This window comes from Eurosta solidaginis, chromosome 4 (genome assembly GCF_040869045.1).
Source record: "Eurosta solidaginis isolate ZX-2024a chromosome 4, ASM4086904v1, whole genome shotgun sequence".
Classification (NCBI taxonomy): domain Eukaryota; kingdom Metazoa; phylum Arthropoda; class Insecta; order Diptera; family Tephritidae; genus Eurosta; species Eurosta solidaginis.
In genome coordinates this window covers 227246375-227266390 of record NC_090322.1, presented here as the reverse complement: position 1 = coordinate 227266390, position 20016 = coordinate 227246375, and the positions used below count along the sequence as shown (strand labels likewise).

The following is a 20016-nucleotide window of genomic DNA, read 5'->3' as shown; positions in this document are numbered from 1 at the left end:
CTTCTATTCTGGGTCGTGCCAATTGATATTCACAACACTGCGACATCTGTTGCAGAATGGATGTGAAAATTGGACTTGTTTGATGGCAATGCTGCCATAGTGTCATATTTTATTGACACTTTTTCCCCGTGCTCTGGGATGTATTAACAATTTTTGTTGTTATATCGGCCTACTGATTTGTAAGATCGCGGGTTCGAATCGAGCTCAAGGCCTAACAATAATTTTTTATCATTATTATTGTTATGATAAATTTTTTCTTAATTGAAAAAATTTTTTTTAAATTAGAATAGAAGAAAGAAAAAATTTTAGACAACTGCCAAAGCTCGTTGTATAGATCCATTTCGGGAACTGTTAATTCCTTCATCGGCAACGTTTAGGCGCCGCTGCTATAACCATTCAGCCATCACAGCGGTTTTTTGTTTGTCTTCATTAATCCTACTTCTATTCTGGGTCGTGCCAATTGATATTCACAACACTGCGACATCTGTTGCAGAATGGATGTGAAAATTGGACTTGTTTGATGGCAATGCTGCCATAGTGTCATATTTTATTGACACTTTTTCCCCGTGCTCTGGGATGTATTAACAATTTTTGTTGTTATATCGGCCTACTGATTTGTAAGATCGCGGGTTCGAATCGAGCTCAAGGCCTAACAATAATTTTTTATCATTATTATTGTTATGATAAATTTTTTCTTAATTGAAAAAATTTTTTTTAAATTAGAATAGAAGAAAGACAAAATTTTAGACAACTGCCAAAGCTCGTTGTATAGATCCATTTCGGGAACTGCTAAATTCCTTCATCGGCAACGTTTAGGCGCCGCTGCTATAACCATTCAGCCATCACAGCGGTTTTTTGTTTGTCTTCATTAATCCTACTTCTATTCTGGGTCGTGCCAATTGATATTCACAACACTGCGACATCTGTTGCAGAATGGATGTGAAAATTGGACTTGTTTGATGGCAATGCTGCCATAGTGTCATATTTTATTGACACTTTTTCCCCGTGCTCTGGGATGTATTAACAATTTTTGTTGTTATATCGGCCTACTGATTTGTAAGATCGCGGGTTCGAATCGAGCTCAAGGCCTAACAATAATTTTTTATCATTATTATTGTTATGATAAATTTTTTCTTAATTGAAAAAATTTTTTTTAAATTAGAATAGAAGAAAGAAAAAATTTTAGACAACTGCCAAAGCTCGTTGTATAGATCCATTTCGGGAACTGCTAAATTCCTTCATCGGCAACGTTTAGGCGCCGCTGCTATAACCATTCAGCCATCACAGCGGTTTTTTGTTTGTCTTCATTAATCCTACTTCTATTCTGGGTCGTGCCAATTGATATTCACAACACTGCGACATCTGTTGCAGAATGGATGTGAAAATTGGACTTGTTTGATGGCAATACTGCCATAGTGTCATATTTTATTGACACTTTTTCCCCGTGCTCTGGGATGTATTAACAATTTTTGTTGTTATATCGGCCTACTGATTTGTAAGATCACGGGTTCGAATCGAGCTCAAGGCCTAACAATAATTTTTTATCATTATTATTGTTATGATAAATTTTTTCTTAATTGAAAAAATTTTTTTTAAATTAGAATAGAAGAAAGAAAAAATTTTAGACAACTGCCAAAGCTCGTTGTATAGATCCATTTCGGGAACTGCTAAATTCCTTCATCGGCAACGTTTAGGCGCCGCTGCTATAACCATTCAGCCATCACAGCGGTTTTTTGTTTGTCTTCATTAATCCTACTTCTATTCTGGGTCGTGCCAATTGATATTCACAACACTGCGACATCTGTTGCAGAATGGATGTGAAAATTGGACTTGTTTGATGGCAATGCTGCCATAGTGTCATATTTTATTGACACTTTTTCCCCGTGCTCTGGGATGTATTAACAATTTTTGTTGTTATATCGGCCTACTGATTTGTAAGATCGCGGGTTCGAATCGAGCTCAAGGCCTAACAATAATTTTTTATCATTATTATTGTTATGATAAATTTTTTCTTAATTGAAAAAATTTTTTTTAAATTAGAATAGAAGAAAGACAAAATTTTAGACAACTGCCAAAGCTCGTTGTATAGATCCATTTCGGGAACTGCTAAATTCCTTCATCGGCAACGTTTAGGCGCCGCTGCTATAACCATTCAGCCATCACAGCGGTTTTTTGTTTGTCTTCATTAATCCTACTTCTATTCTGGGTCGTGCCAATTGATATTCACAACACTGCGACATCTGTTGCAGAATGGATGTGAAAATTGGACTTGTTTGATGGCAATGCTGCCATAGTGTCATATTTTATTGACACTTTTTCCCCGTGCTCTGGGATGTATTAACAATTTTTGTTGTTATATCGGCCTACTGATTTGTAAGATCGCGGGTTCGAATCGAGCTCAAGGCCTAACAATAATTTTTTATCATTATTATTGTTATGATAAATTTTTTCTTAATTGAAAAAATTTTTTTTAAATTAGAATAGAAGAAAGAAAAAATTTTAGACAACTGCCAAAGCTCGTTGTATAGATCCATTTCGGGAACTGCTAAATTCCTTCATCGGCAACGTTTAGGCGCCGCTGCTATAACCATTCAGCCATCACAGCGGTTTTTTGTTTGTCTTCATTAATCCTACTTCTATTCTGGGTCGTGCCAATTGATATTCACAACACTGCGACATCTGTTGCAGAATGGATGTGAAAATTGGACTTGTTTGATGGCAATACTGCCATAGTGTCATATTTTATTGACACTTTTTCCCCGTGCTCTGGGATGTATTAACAATTTTTGTTGTTATATCGGCCTACTGATTTGTAAGATCGCGGGTTCGAATCGAGCTCAAGGCCTAACAATAATTTTTTATCATTATTATTGTTATGATAAATTTTTTCTTAATTGAAAAAATTTTTTTTAAATTAGAATAGAAGAAAGAAAAAATTTTAGACAACTGCCAAAGCTCGTTGTATAGATCCATTTCGGGAACTGCTAAATTCCTTCATCGGCAACGTTTAGGCGCCGCTGCTATAACCATTCAGCCATCACAGCGGTTTTTTGTTTGTCTTCATTAATCCTACTTCTATTCTGGGTCGTGCCAATTGATATTCACAACACTGCGACATCTGTTGCACAATGGATGTGAAAATTGGACTTGTTTGATGGCAATGCTGCCATAGTGTCATATTTTATTGACACATTTTTCCCGTGCTCTGGGATGTATTAACAATTTTTGTTGTTATATCGGCCTACTGATTTGTAAGATCGCGGGTTCGAATCGAGCTCAAGGCCTAACAATAATTTTTTATCATTATTATTGTTATGATAAATTTTTTCTTAATTGAAAAAATTTTTTTTAAATTAGAATAGAAGAAAGAAAAAATTTTAGACAACTGCCAAAGCTCGTTGTATAGATCCATTTCGGGAACTGCTAAATTCCTTCATCGGCAACGTTTAGGCGCCGCTGCTATAACCATTCAGCCATCACAGCGGTTTTTTGTTTGTCTTCATTAATCCTACTTCTATTCTGGGTCGTGCCAATTGATATTCACAACACTGCGACATCTGTTGCAGAATGGATGTGAAAATTGGACTTGTTTGATGGCAATGCTGCCATAGTGTCATATTTTATTGACACTTTTTCCCCGTGCTCTGGGATGTATTAACAATTTTTGTTGTTATATCGGCCTACTGATTTGTAAGATCGCGGGTTCGAATCGAGCTCAAGGCCTAACAATAATTTTTTATCATTATTATTGTTATGATAAACTTTTTCTTAATTGAAAAAATTTTTTTTAAATTAGAATAGAAGAAAGAAAAAATTTTAGACAACTGCCAAAGCTCGTTGTATAGATCCATTTCGGGAACTGCTAAATTCCTTCATCGGCAACGTTTAGGCGCCGCTGCTATAACCATTCAGCCATCACAGCGGTTTTTTGTTTGTCTTCATTAATCCTACTTCTATTCTGGGTCGTGCCAATTGATATTCACAACACTGCGACATCTGTTGCAGAATGGATGTGAAAATTGGACTTGTTTGATGGCAATGCTGCCATAGTGTCATATTTTATTGACACTTTTTCCCCGTGCTCTGGGATGTATTAACAATTTTTGTTGTTATATCGGCCTACTGATTTGTAAGATCGCGGGTTCGAATCGAGCTCAAGGCCTAACAATAATTTTTTATCATTATTATTGTTATGATAAATTTTTTCTTAATTGAAAAAATTTTTTTTAAATTAGAATAGAAGAAAGAAAAAATTTTAGACAACTGCCAAAGCTCGTTGTATAGATCCATTTCGGGAACTGCTAAATTCCTTCATCGGCAACGTTTAGGCGCCGCTGCTATAACCATTCAGCCATCACAGCGGTTTTTTGTTTGTCTTCATTAATCCTACTTCTATTCTGGGTCGTGCCAATTGATATTCACAACACTGCGACATCTGTTGCAGAATGGATGTGAAAATTGGACTTGTTTGATGGCAATGCTGCCATAGTGTCATATTTTATTGACACTTTTTCCCCGTGCTCTGGGATGTATTAACAATTTTTGTTGTTATATCGGCCTACTGATTTGTAAGATCGCGGGTTCGAATCGAGCTCAAGGCCTAACAATAATTTTTTATCATTATTATTGTTATGATAAATTTTTTCTTAATTGAAAAAATTTTTTTTAAATTAGAATTGAAGAAAGAAAAAATTTTAGACAACTGCCAAAGCTCGTTGTATAGATCCATTTCGGGAACTGCTAAATTCCTTCATCGGCAACGTTTAGGCGCCGCTGCTATAACCATTCAGCCATCACAGCGGTTTTTTGTTTGTCTTCACTAATCCTACTTCTATTCTGGCTCGTGCCAATTGATATTCACAACACTGCGACATCTGTTGCAGAATGGATGTGAAAATTGGACTTGTTTGATGGCAATGCTGCCATAGTGTCATATTTTATTGACACTTTTTCCTCGTGCTCTGGGATGTATTAACAATTTTTGTTGTTATATCGGCCTACTGATTTGTAAGATCGCGGGTTCGAATCGAGCTCAAGGCCTAACAATAATTTTTTATCATTATTATTGTTATGATAAATTTTTTCTTAATTGAAAAAATTTTTTTTAAATTAGAATAGAAGAAAGAAAAAATTTTAGACAACTGCCAAAGCTCGTTGTATAGATCCATTTCGGGAACTGCTAAATTCCTTCATCGGCAACGTTTAGGCGCCGCTGCTATAACCATTCAGCCATCACAGCGGTTTTTTGTTTGTCTTCATTAATCCTACTTTTATTCTGGGTCGTGCCAATTGATATTCACAACACTGCGACATCTGTTGCAGAATGGATGTGAAAATTGGACTTGTTTGATGGCAATGCTGCCATAGTGTCATATTTTATTGACACTTTTTCCCCGTGCTCTGGGATGTATTAACAATTTTTGTTGTTATATCGGCCTACTGATTTGTAAGATCGCGGGTTCGAATCGAGCTCAAGGCCTAACAATAATTTTTTATCATTATTATTGTTATGATAAATTTTTTCTTAATTGAAAAATTTTTTTTTAAATTAGAATAGAAGAAAGAAAAAATTTTAGACAACTGCCAAAGCTCGTTGTATAGATCCATTTCGGGAACTGCTAAATTCCTTCATCGGCAACGTTTAGGCGCCGCTGCTATAACCATTCAGCCATCACAGCGGTTTTTTGTTTGTCTTCATTAATCCTACTTCTATTCTGGGTCGTGCCAATTGATATTCACAACACTGCGACATCTGTTGCAGAATGGATGTGAAAATTGGACTTGTTTGATGGCAATGCTGCCATAGTGTCATATTTTATTGACACTTTTTCCCCGTGCTCTGGGATGTATTAACAATTTTTGTTGTTATATCGGCCTACTGATTTGTAAGATCGCGGGTTCGAATCGAGCTCAAGGCCTAACAATAATTTTTTATCATTATTATTGTTATGATAAATTTTTTCTTAATTGAAAAAATTTTTTTTAAATTAGAATAGAAGAAAGACAAAATTTTAGACAACTGCCAAAGCTCGTTGTATAGATCCATTTCGGGAACTGCTAAATTCCTTCATCGGCAACGTTTAGGCGCCGCTGCTATAACCATTCAGCCATCACAGCGGTTTTTTGTTTGTCTTCATTAATCCTACTTCTATTCTGGGTCGTGCCAATTGATATTCACAACACTGCGACATCTGTTGCAGAATGGATGTGAAAATTGGACTTGTTTGATGGCAATGCTGCCATAGTGTCATATTTTATTGACACTTTTTCCCCGTGCTCTGGGATGTATTAACAATTTTTGTTGTTATATCGGCCTACTGATTTGTAAGATCGCGGGTTCGAATCGAGCTCAAGGCCTAACAATAATTTTTTATCATTATTATTGTTATGATAAATTTTTTCTTAATTGAAAAAATTTTTTTTAAATTAGAATAGAAGAAAGAAAAAATTTTAGACAACTGCCAAAGCTCGTTGTATAGATCCATTTCGGGAACTGCTAAATTCCTTCATCGGCAACGTTTAGGCGCCGCTGCTATAACCATTCAGCCATCACAGCGGTTTTTTGTTTGTCTTCATTAATCCTACTTCTATTCTGGGTCGTGCCAATTGATATTCACAACACTGCGACATCTGTTGCAGAATGGATGTGAAAATTGGACTTGTTTGATGGCAATACTGCCATAGTGTCATATTTTATTGACACTTTTTCCCCGTGCTCTGGGATGTATTAACAATTTTTGTTGTTATATCGGCCTACTGATTTGTAAGATCGCGGGTTCGAATCGAGCTCAAGGCCTAACAATAATTTTTTATCATTATTATTGTTATGATAAATTTTTTCTTAATTGAAAAATTTTTTTTTAAATTAGAATAGAAGAAAGAAAAAATTTTAGACAACTGCCAAAGCTCGTTGTATAGATCCATTTCGGGAACTGCTAAATTCCTTCATCGGCAACGTTTAGGCGCCGCTGCTATAACCATTCAGCCATCACAGCGGTTTTTTGTTTGTCTTCATTAATCCTACTTCTATTCTGGGTCGTGCCAATTGATATTCACAACACTGCGACATCTGTTGCACAATGGATGTGAAAATTGGACTTGTTTGATGGCAATGCTGCCATAGTGTCATATTTTATTGACACATTTTTCCCGTGCTCTGGGATGTATTAACAATTTTTGTTGTTATATCGGCCTACTGATTTGTAAGATCGCGGGTTCGAATCGAGCTCAAGGCCTAACAATAATTTTTTATCATTATTATTGTTATGATAAATTTTTTCTTAATTGAAAAAATTTTTTTTAAATTAGAATAGAAGAAAGAAAAAATTTTAGACAACTGCCAAAGCTCGTTGTATAGATCCATTTCGGGAACTGCTAAATTCCTTCATCGGCAACGTTTAGGCGCCGCTGCTATAACCATTCAGCCATCACAGCGGTTTTTTGTTTGTCTTCATTAATCCTACTTCTATTCTGGGTCGTGCCAATTGATATTCACAACACTGCGACATCTGTTGCAGAATGGATGTGAAAATTGGACTTGTTTGATGGCAATGCTGCCATAGTGTCATATTTTATTGACACTTTTTCCCCGTGCTCTGGGATGTATTAACAATTTTTGTTGTTATATCGGCCTACTGATTTGTAATTTTCACATCCATTCTGCAACAGATGTCGCAGTGTTGTGAATATCAATTGGCACGACCCAGAATAGAAGTAGGATTAATGAAGACAAACAAAAAACCGCTGTGATGGCTGAATGGTTATAGCAGCGGCGCCTAAACGTTGCCGATGAAGGAATTTAGCAGTTCCCGAAATGGATCTATACAACGAGCTTTGGCAGTTGTCTAAAATTTTTTCTTTCTTCTATTCTAATTTAAAAAAAATTTTTTCAATTAAGAAAAAATTTATCATAACAATAATAATGATAAAAAATTATTGTTAGGCCTTGAGCTCGATTCGAACCCGCGATCTTACAAATCAGTAGGCCGATATAACAACAAAAATTGTTAATACATCCCAGAGCACGGGGAAAAAGTGTCAGTAAAATATGACACTATGGCAGCATTGCCATCAAACAAGTCCAATTTTCACATCCATTCTGCAACAGATGTCGCAGTGTTGTGAATATCAATTGGCACGACCCAGAATAGAAGTAGGATTAATGAAGACAAACAAAAAACCGCTGTGATGGCTGAATGGTTATAGCAGCGGCGCCTAAACGTTGCCGATGAAGGAATTTAGCAGTTCCCGAAATGGATCTATACAACGAGCTTTGGCAGTTGTCTAAAATTTTTTCTTTCTTCTATTCTAATTTAAAAAAAATTTTTTCAATTAAGAAAAAGTTTATCATAACAATAATAATGATAAAAAATTATTGTTAGGCCTTGAGCTCGATTCGAACCCGCGATCTTACAAATCAGTAGGCCGATATAACAACAAAAATTGTTAATACATCCCAGAGCACGGGGAAAAAGTGTCAATAAAATATGACACTATGGCAGCATTGCCATCAAACAAGTCCAATTTTCACATCCATTCTGCAACAGATGTCGCAGTGTTGTGAATATCAATTGGCACGACCCAGAATAGAAGTAGGATTAATGAAGACAAACAAAAAACCGCTGTGATGGCTGAATGGTTATAGCAGCGGCGCCTAAACGTTGCCGATGAAGGAATTTAGCAGTTCCCGAAATGGATCTATACAACGAGCTTTGGCAGTTGTCTAAAATTTTTTCTTTCTTCTATTCTAATTTAAAAAAAATTTTTTCAATTAAGAAAAAATTTATCATAACAATAATAATGATAAAAAATTATTGTTAGGCCTTGAGCTCGATTCGAACCCGCGATCTTACAAATCAGTAGGCCGATATAACAACAAAAATTGTTAATACATCCCAGAGCACGAGGAAAAAGTGTCAATAAAATATGACACTATGGCAGCATTGCCATCAAACAAGTCCAATTTTCACATCCATTCTGCAACAGATGTCGCAGTGTTGTGAATATCAATTGGCACGACCCAGAATAGAAGTAGGATTAATGAAGACAAACAAAAAACCGCTGTGATGGCTGAATGGTTATAGCAGCGGCGCCTAAACGTTGCCGATGAAGGAATTTAGCAGTTCCTGAAATGGATCTATACAACGAGCTTTGGCAGTTGTCTAAAATTTTTTCTTTCTTCTATTCTAATTTAAAAAAAATTTTTTCAATTAAGAAAAAATTTATCATAACAATAATAATGATAAAAAATTATTGTTAGGCCTTGAGCTCGATTCGAACCCGCGATCTTTCAAATCAGTAGGCCGATATAACAACAAAAATTGTTAAATATACACATATGTATATATACGCTAAATCAAAACAAGATCAAAAAAACGAAAACTCCAATTACAATAAATATATTTTTTCATTAAAAATACATAAAAGACCGATAGAAAAGGCCAAAAATGAAACAAAAACTTCATAACTAATATTCAGCGGTGTGCAATGTTTTTTGTTAGCCGTATGATAGGTATTAGCTGATTGCAGATGGCGTCACATCAAATTCTAGGGCTAACCGTTTCCCTTGAACACCTTTGTCAAGCTTTTCCAAGATCTGAACATTGGTTTCCAAGGACAAAATATTTTTCTTACATTTATTTGGCATTTCAGCGAATTACTTTTAAACAAACAATGCCAAAACTCGTGCACGCGCATCGAATTTCAGACAAAACTTGTACAGAACTCTTACGAAAATCCAACAACTACCGAGCGCAACATGAATGAATTGGATACCCCTTTTTATACTCAGTTGAGCAGAGCTCACAGAGTATATTAAGTTTGATTGGACAACGGTTGGTTGTACATATATAAAGGAATCGAGATAGATATAGACTTCCATATATCAAAATAATCAGGATCGAAAAAAAATTTGATTGAGCCATGTCCGTCCGCCCATTAACACGATAACTTGAGTAAATTTTGAGATATCTTGATGAAATTTGGTATGTAGGTTCCTGAGCACTCATCTCAGATCGCTATTTAAAATTAACGATATCGGACTATAAACACGCCCACTTTTTCGATATCGAATATTTCGAAAAACCGAAAAAGTGCGATAATTCATTACCAAAGACAGATAAAGCGACGAAACTTGGTGAGTTGAATTTATGACGCAGAATAGAAAACTAGTAAAATTTTGGACAATGGGCGTGGCACCGCCCACTTTTAAAAGAAGGTAATTTAGAAGTTTTGCAAGCTGTAATTTGTCAGTCGTTGAAGATATCATGATGAAATTTGGCAGGGACGTTACTCCTATTACTATATGTAGGCCTAATAAAAATTAGCAAAATCGGAGAAGGACCACGCCCACTTTTAAAAAAAAAATTTGTTTTAAGTAAAATTTTAACAAAAAATTTAATATCTTCACAGTATAAAAGTAAATTATGTCAACATTCAACTCTAGTAATGATGTGGCGCAACAAAATACAAAACTAAAAGAAAATTTCAAAATGGGCGTGGCTCCGCCCTTTTTCATTTAATTTGTCTAGGATACTTTTAACGCCATAAGTCGAACAAAAATTAACCAATCCTTTTGAAATTTGGTAGGGGAATAGATTTTATGATGTTAACTGTTTTCTGTGAAAACGGGCGAAATCGGTTGATTCCACGCCCAGTTTTATACACAGTCGTTCGTCTGTCCTTCCGCATGGCCGTTAACACGATAACTTGAGCAAAAATAGACATATCTTTAATGAACTTAGTTCACGTACTTACTTGAACTCACTTTATCTTGGTATGAAAAATGAACGAAATCCGACAATGGCCACGCCCACTTTTTCGATATCTAAAATTACGAAAAATTAAAAAAATGCAATAATTCTATACCAAATACGAAAAAAGGGATGAAACATGGTGAGGTAATTGGATTGGTTTATTGACGCGAAATATAACTTTAAAAAAAAAACTTTATAAAATGGTTGTGACACCTATAATATTAAGTAGAAGAAAATGCAAAAGTTCTGCAGGGCGAAATAAAAAAACCCTTAAAATCGTGGCAGGTATTACATATATAAATAAATTAGCGGTATCCAACAGATGATATTCTGGGTCACCCTGGTCAACATTTTGGTCGATATCTGGAAAACGCCTTCACATATACAACTACCACCATTCCCTTTTAAAACTCTCATTAATACCTTTAATTTGATACCCATATCGTACAAACATATTCTAGAGTCACCCCTGGTCCACCTTTATGGCGATATCTCGAAAAGGCGACCACCTATACAACAACCACCACTCCCTTTTAAAACCCTCATTAATACCTTTAATTTGATACCAATATCGTACAAACACATTCTAGAGTCACCCCTGGTCCACCTTTATGGCGATATCCCTCAATGGCGTCCACCTATAGAACTAAGGCCCACTCCCTTTTAAATTACTCATTAACACCTTTCTTTTGATACCCATATTGTACAAACAAATTCTAGGGTCACCCCTGGTCCACCTTTATGGCGATATCCCTCAATGGCGTCCACCTATAGAACTATGACCCACTCCCTCATAAAATACTCTTTAATGTCTTTCATTTTATACACATGTCATACAAACACATTCCACGGTTTCCCTCGGTTCATTTTCCTACATGGTTATTTTCGCTTTTGTTGTCACCATAGCTCTCAACTGAGTATGTAATGTTCGGTTACACCCGAACTTAACCTTCCTTACTTGTTATATATATTTTGCAACAAAAACGAAAACACGCTCAGAAATTAGAATTTTCGATTCTCATTTCAGATCGTGTAATGTATTGAAAATGTTGATTCTAATTTCTGGACATTCTAATTACTAAAGGTTCTGATTTATGAGCGACTACTGTACCACAATTCAACTGTACAAATATAGAAACGAACAATTATATACAATTAAATTTTCCTTTGAAAAAGAATAGCAAAATATTTACGCGCTAATTTCATTACGCTGGAATAAACATAACGGCATTGACTTTGCTATTTTGATAGAACAAAAGCTGTTTGTTTAACTGTGTTAGAATTTGCTTTACTCTTGACGCATTAAACGTAAAAAATAATAAAAAAATAAAAAATTCATTAATGCTTGGCGCAATTTATCATAGAGAAAATTTAGGCCGAACTTCTCTTCGAATTTTCGTCTTTCTCCCTTCTAATTTTCCCTACAAATTAGCGGGATACATGTTTTATTTTCATACTAGAAATACGCTTGGAGTATACGCCAAATCACTGCCGAGATCGACCGCGCTTAGACAAACGTTTTTCCAATTGAAAAACTTGTTTTGAATTTTTGATGTTGCTTTAACCGGAACTTGAATTCAGGGTCTTCGGTGTGGTATGCGAAGCACGCTCCCACCACACCACGGCGGCCGCTTTTTATCAATATGTAGTTTGAGATTGTGGCAGGCACACGGTTAAAAGTTTGAGCCTAAATCTGAAACATTTTGGACATGTGACAAAACCAAATTTTGTTTAAAATATAGATTATAGCGGTCTTCCTGAAAATGAGTGCATAGAACTGGGTTTCAATTTGAAACTGGAGAAGTCTACACCTAAAGTCATAAAAAAAAAATAGTGGGCGGTTCCCTGAAATCCTTTCAGTCAGTAACTGGTGATACACATTTCTGGTTCGGAACTAGATCTAATTTGCCAAATGACTACAAGTTCGGTATTAACAAGTTTTTACACAGTTACAAAATCGACAGCTTGGGTTCTTATTTTTCATATTTAATTTGAGAAATATGCTATCTACAAAATAACTGTTACCAGCTTAAGTAACTTCGACTATTAGTATGATTCCTTTTCCAAAACTTTCCAACTGGCTCGGAGGTATCGATAAATGCTCTAATATCGTACTAGAAGCAGCATTTAGAATTTTTCTTTGGTTCGGAACCAACGAAATAGTACCACCTATTACAAATAGTAACAACTAAGCTGTCATTTTTACACTAGTTTGGAACTAATGAAATAGTTCAAATAAACCAACTAGTTCTAAAGTGGAAATATTTGTTCGGTTCGGAACTATAAAAAAGTTAATGCAACTCGAACCAACTAGGACACATGGTGATGTCAGCTGGAAGCATGTAAAAGATATAGAGGGCGAACTAGTAGAGGTTCCGAATGTACTAGAAACGCATCAGTTTTGAACTAGAGATTTTTCCTACAGCGTTGCTCTATCTACTGTGTTAGAAATCATTTCATAACACCTTATGAGTATAACAAAATTTTTTTTAAAAAGATTCGATAATTTGCAGCACTTTTCACAAACAAATTTTGTGTTTTTTTGAATTTTCAGAACCAAATTTAAACACTTATGATTTGTTTTGAAACCAGACGTTTCCATTCCAGTTTCTATTTTTAGATTTTTGAAACCTTTTGCTTTTGCTTCAAACCCAGAAGTGACTACAAGTTTGTATTTTTTAAAACAATTTTTAAATTTTAAACTTATTGTTTATACAAGTTTTAAATTGAAATTGAATAAAATTCAAAAACAAAATAAATTGAAAGATTTCCAATTTAGTAGCAAAATGTTTCAAAAGTGTTTAAACCGATTAATGGTTAAAAATTTAGGCTCAGATTTCTAACAGTGCACCCGAAAATTTCATCGAGCTTCACCGCTCTATATAAATAGCGCCCACAAAACTTTTCTTGCTATAGTTACTTTATACTTCTTAACAAGCAACGAAAAAAAAAACAGAAACAGAAATGAATATAAGCAATTATTTCACGATTCTGGCTGTGGTGCTAAGCTATCTGTTGACCCATATAAAATCGGAAACTTATGATCGGCGTTATTTGGTAGCATTACTTAGGAATGAACATATTTTTTGCGATGGGTCATTAGTGACTATGCAAATAGTGATCACAGCTGCGATATGCCTGAACGGTGTAAGAACAAAAGTAATCAGGGTTGTAGCTAATATAACTAATACAGAAAAGTTCCGCGGACCACATCGCAAAGTGAAGAAAGTATTTTATCAAAATAATATAAAATGCAGAAGCAGCGAGACGGATACAGTTGGAATCCAACTGAAAAAAGCCTTTGAAAATAGTGATGGAGTGAAGCCAATACCACTTTGCGAAAAGCAACTTTCGGTGGGCAAAAAGTTGCAAATTAGAGAATGGACTGAACAGTACAGCTACCGACCGCGTTCTGAACTCGTAAAACATAACGAGACTATAGTAGCACCACAGAAATGTGTGGACCACCCCGATGGAAAAAATATGTATTGTGCTTTAGCTGATTGTAAAGGGTGTATTGCACTTCGTGGAGCACCGGGCATCGTGAATGGACAACTTTGTGCGGTGGGATTATACTCGATTTTTGGGCAGTACGGAAAATTGAAACTTTATGTAAATGCAGCTGATCCAAAAGTTCTGGGTTTCATAAGAGAATTAATTGATAATGAAAAATCTGAAAAAAAAAAATCTGGATGTTGGTTTTTTTAATATAAATTATAAATTATAATTATATAATAAATGCTGATTTAACTTTTTCAATAAGGTTGTCATACGATTTGTGATTTAATAAGGAAAATAACTAACTTAACTCATTTGTATTTAATGAAGCTAATTTAACTACACGGTTAAAAGTTTGAGCCTAACTCTTTAACTTTTTTGCAGACCAAAGAAAATTTTGTTTAAAATTTAGATTGCACTTATTTTCGTGAACAAAAAAAACTTCTTATCTGAACAACCGGTTATGGGGGATATATGCTATATATACGACCGATCTCATTCATTTTTTCAGACAACAATATGTGCAATATTCGAAAGTATATAGTGAAGTCTGAAGCTTCAATCTGATAAATCGAGGAAGATATGACAGAAATTCTCTTTTCTGAAAAATTGGTTTTATGGGGGATATATGCTATAGTGGTCCGATCCGGCCGGTTCCGACAAATGTCCAATCGGACAACCTAAATATACCCGCTCACCAAGATTTCTCAAAAATTGAGGGACTAGTTTGCATACAAACAGACAGACAGACATATGGAGATGGCTAAATTAACTCAGCTCGTTATCCTGAACATTTCGTTATACTAATTGGTGGGTCTATCTATTTTCCTTTAAGGACTTACAATTTTGAGATTTGTGACAAAGTTAATATACCATTTCATTTTCATGAAAAGTATAAAAATCGTTAACTTAGTTGTCACGATTTCATTTTCACTCACCATCTTCAGCATCACTTTCGCTACCCTCAGCACCACTCATTTTCTTTGCTAATGCTTGCTGTGTCCGACGCTCAATCTCGTGTATATCGTCAATTGTTAGGCCATACCATTCATCTTGGCACGCCCATGCCTGTCGATGTACACGCACCATAGTTTTTCGTAAAGCTACATCATGTATGAATTTTTCAATCTTTGTTTGCATTCCCCAATACCGGAACTCAACGCGACAAATTTTATAGGCGCACATCAAGGACATATTACGAGCTGTTGGTTGTTTTTTGCCTTTCACCTAACTAATTTACTCAGGTACACATAGCTTTGGCTCCTCTTTTTTAACATAGTCACCGTCATACAATTGATCTTTGACAATGTCAATTAAATCTATGGAGGGGGGAGAAACACAAAAATAAATCTTCAGGAATAGGATAATTTTCTAGCAAAAGTTCTATTGATAACGTTCTAGATCTGGGGTTACTATCCTAATATTTCTGTGCTTCCATTTTCATACGTGCTAAGAATTTGGGTGGATTGCCGCCTTAACCTATATGGAAGGCGAAAGTCTCGCTTGCGATCGGACAGCCAGCTTACCGGGTAATAACCCTCAAACTGAAAAATGTTCCAGGAGGTAGAGGCTACAGAGAGGAGAAGAGCCGTGAGCCTGAGATCAAATAAATAAATGCAAGGCGCGATAACCTCCGAAGTTGTTTAAGGCCTAGCTTCCCTTCCAACTTGCGTCGTGCTCCTTTGAATTTTTCGGGCAAGTAGTGTGGGCATGGCAGAGGAATACCAATTGAGAACTTTAATACAGAGAGAGGGCAAATTATTGATAACACATTAATTCCACTAAATTAGGAGACCGTTGAGGGAGGCATTTGGAAGCCAGTAAGAAGTAACAACAATTTCTGCTTGCTCTGAGAAGTAAAAAAGATATCATATAGGAACTCCAGCCAGCTGCAAAGATGGGCGAGGTGACGAAGAAATGTCCGACTGTAGCGCTGCTTGTATACAGCAAACCGTATAGGCCAGGGCTCGCTGCTATGTGGAGATCTATAGAGAGAAAGATGAGATAAATAATCAGTATGAAGCGGGACAAAGTGAACTGGCCCCTAAACTCCATAGGAGAGGAAGAAGTGGTGATTAGAAAGCTAGTACCCATTACCCCAAACGCTAAGGAATGGAACCGTTGTGTATTGAAGTCGGGCGACATACTGTGCGTGCAGCAACAGAACCGAAGTAACCAACACGACACCGGAAGACACGTGTCATACCTCGACCAACAGAGGAGGGTCAGAACGACATCCTCCAAGTCAACAGACCGGCTCCGCCGGATAGTGTATACCCGAAGTTTTTCAAATATGTCTCGGAGCATGGGCACTTTTCGTGGTTGTTGTTGATTTAACAGCGCTTCGCCCTGCTTAGTCGATACACCCAATCAGTCCAATAATGGAAATGAAATGTGACGACTTATACAGGCTTATACCGAAATAACAGTCTCTGGTCGGGAAATCAACGAGTCACTCCTATATAGAGGGTTTCGACAGTATGGTCATTTGCAGTATTTTTTGCGCCTTAGAAAGAGAATAGCACGTCAGAGGCAGGGGAGCAGGAAAGAGAAATCGAAACCCTTACATTATCGGTATAGAAGAATGAGGTAGATATACAGATGGATGTTGAGAGTCCTGCAAGTAAATCTCCAACACAGGAAAGTGGCTTTTATCTAATTCTCCTCAATATTGAGGTGGGTTCCTTCGATATGGCGCTTATCCAGGAGCCACGGCTTATCTGCGCCCAGTGCATCAAAATTTGATTGACTACGTCAAATCAGAAAAAAAGCTGCAAATGCGATAAGAAAACTTCGAGAATTGGAGAATTAACAGAAATAAAAAACAAACTGCTGATGGACACCATTTGCACGCACCATGGGCACAAACTCTAAAAGCTCCAAAATCTTTACATCGAATAACAGCTTTAAGAGTAGCCTTCGCTTACCGAACCGTTTTGGCACCGACCGTAAACATCCACCTCAATCGCTTATATAAAAAAGGCAGACGGGTGAAGAGCGCATGAAAGTTGTAAACCAGGAAATCTTTAAGTTTGTTATGTGGCTTTAGAACCGGCAGTGGCCTGAAATCACCCCTGTTAATACTTGTTGTTGTTGTTGTTGTAGCGATAAGGTTTCGCCCCGAAGGTTTAGGGAAGTGTTATCGATGTGATGGTCCTTTGTCGGATACAGATCCGGTATGCTCCGGTAGCGCAGCACCATTAAGGTGCTAGCCCGACCATATCGGGTAGATTTACATTGCCAAACTAAACCTCCAGGCCATCCCTCCCTACCCACCCCCAAGTTCCATGAGGAGCTTGGGGTTGCCAGAGCCTCGTCTGTTAGTGAAACAGGATTCGCGGCGGATAGGTGATGTTGACAATTGCGTTTGGAGAAGCTATATATTGCGCTGGCAGCCTGAAAGGGTTGCGCTACACACCCCCTTGGATCTGGTATCTTAGTCGCCTCTTACGACAGTCATACCAACCGCGGGTATATTCTGACCCCATAACCCGCTGGGGGGCCCTGTTAATACTCTGAGACCGCTCTTGTGGTGACTTGTTCTATGTTGTATTCCCTGGCATTGAATTTGACTGTAGTCATGATGTGGTTTGAAACCAAAACTCTTATCTAAGATGAACCTGTTTTGCCTGGGTCATATTTTATCGTGTAAGCCATGCACCCAAGCCAACATGATGTCAGTAGCTGATGAGAAGCTCAATATCCTCACACACTCAAGGAATCATTAAGGCTTAGCCTGAGCGGAGGAAACAATTTTAGTTAAGTGAAATGGGGCTTTCACTTAGTCAAGCAATCTTCTTATTTGCATTGAAATATGCTCGAAAACTTTCTCAGTGTTATAGGTATATTGGATCTTTCTTGCGGTACTGGTTAACGTAACCTTCTCAAAAAGTCTTCCTTAATCCCCAGCGAGTTAGGGGGCTTAGAATATACCCGCGGCAGTTATGCCTGTCGTAAGAGGCGACGCCTAACCGCCAAATTAATTTAATGAGTTGTGTAGCGTAACGCTTTCAAGAGGTTACCAGCGCAATTTATAGCTTCTCCAACCCAATTGACAACCTCAGCTACCCATCAACATCGATAACACTGCCCACAACCTTCAACAACAAAGTATTCTGTATATACATTTAGCAGGGTGCACGGGCTGCCGGTTCGGTTAAAATCCGTAGGGGTTGGCAAGTACGCAATTTTTCAAATAATAATAGAGACACATGACAAGCGCTGCAGTTTGACGAAACCTTTCAACACTGCCATTAAAATTGCTTAGCTCCCCAGGGACTCGTTTTATATAAGTTACACAGCTGGCTGGTGGGACAATGCTAGGTGGCAAGTGGCATGGCGAAGAGCTATAGTAAAAACAAATAAGGAAGGCGCAGTTCGGGTGTAACCGAACATTCCATACTCAGCTTAGAACTTTGGAGACAAAATTGTCTTTTTCATGGATACATACAAATGGTAATACTCAAAAGCGTAGGAACTTGCCTTTGTTATTTCTTCTTCTTTCATTTTAAATAGCGATCTGAGATGAGTGCCAAGGAATCTGCATACCAAATTTCACTAAGATACCTCAAAATTATGCAAAGAAAATTAATATACTCTGTGAGCTCTGCTCAGCTGAGTATAAAAAGAACAAAAATAAAAGTGTAGTTTACGGTGAACAACCCACAAATAGAGACAATGAACGAGTGTTAAATGAAAGAAGATAAACCGAGAGACTGATCCAGATCCGTTAGGCTTTCGGCCAACGGAATCCTCCGGAAAGTAAAACCACCAGGGAGTACTGTCCTGGCCCTCCACCATACTCACCTGTGCACGTATTACATATAAGAGTGAGCTAACTGTCGTGTTCTTTGTTTTACAGACAGTACCGCGATTTGGCAACCGATACCTTGGGCAACTTTATGCTCGCATCCACCACAAATACAACAAAAGTTTACATCGACTACACGAAATAACTAACATCTACCGGCGATCCAAAGAAAACCGTGAAACGAATTTCTTCAGCCGCACATACATTGACAACACAATCACATTCATCGATCCTCTCAAGCATCCACCCACATGCGCCGAAAATCTATCCACAAAACGCCTTCTACATCCACACACCGATACACCAGCATTCACCTGCAGTCCACTCCAAAATTGGTAACATACTTTTGCACTCACAAATACAAGCATGCACTGGGATCACCAATCATTGCACCGCGTTACACACATTCTGTCCTATGGACCAAATATACTTTTTCGGAAGAGGGGGAAAAAATAAAAATACACGTGTATCGGCGATTTTCATGTACACGTCAGAATTTTTATGTCCCTCTGCCCGCCTGTGTGAAAGATTTTGGATCGATTTTTAACCCTTTTTCCGTGATCCAATCGAGCTGAATTTTTGCAGCCAGACTCATGGAAATGTCTGTATCACGTCAAATTAAAAAAAAAATAGATTTTTATCAATTCTTTCGAATGTTGGCGTTAAGCCACAAAGACAATGCAGCCGTCTCACCCACGTGGAGAAGAAGAAGAAAAATAAAAACACCTAACACCTTAAAGATAGTTACACTCACTGCACTCATTAGGTCTACACGACCATCCGGGCCTCCCTGTGACGCTATATCTCGGGATATTTCACGATTGATAATAATAAGTTACAAATTAACACTGCAAGAATTTACTGCAGTTTCATTTCGCTGGAGCGACTGAATTTAGGTCGGGTTGTTGTTTTGACTTCTCTTTTCTTTGCAGCTAGCTTTCGGATGATACCATT

The 20016-nt window shown here is 37.1% G+C and overlaps 1 protein-coding gene across 1 annotated transcript in view; it reads left to right on the top strand.

The window, feature by feature from the left end:
• The window catches only part of LOC137248794 (protein retinal degeneration B-like), a 110568-nt gene extending 91357 nt beyond the window's left edge, over nt 1-19211 (top strand). Inside the window, exon 3 of the mRNA XM_067779696.1 lies at nt 19114-19211. Coding sequence (XP_067635797.1) covers nt 19114-19211 — 98 coding nt within the window. The remainder of the gene's footprint in view (nt 1-19113) is intronic.
• The last annotated feature ends 805 nt before the right edge of the window (nt 19212-20016 follow it).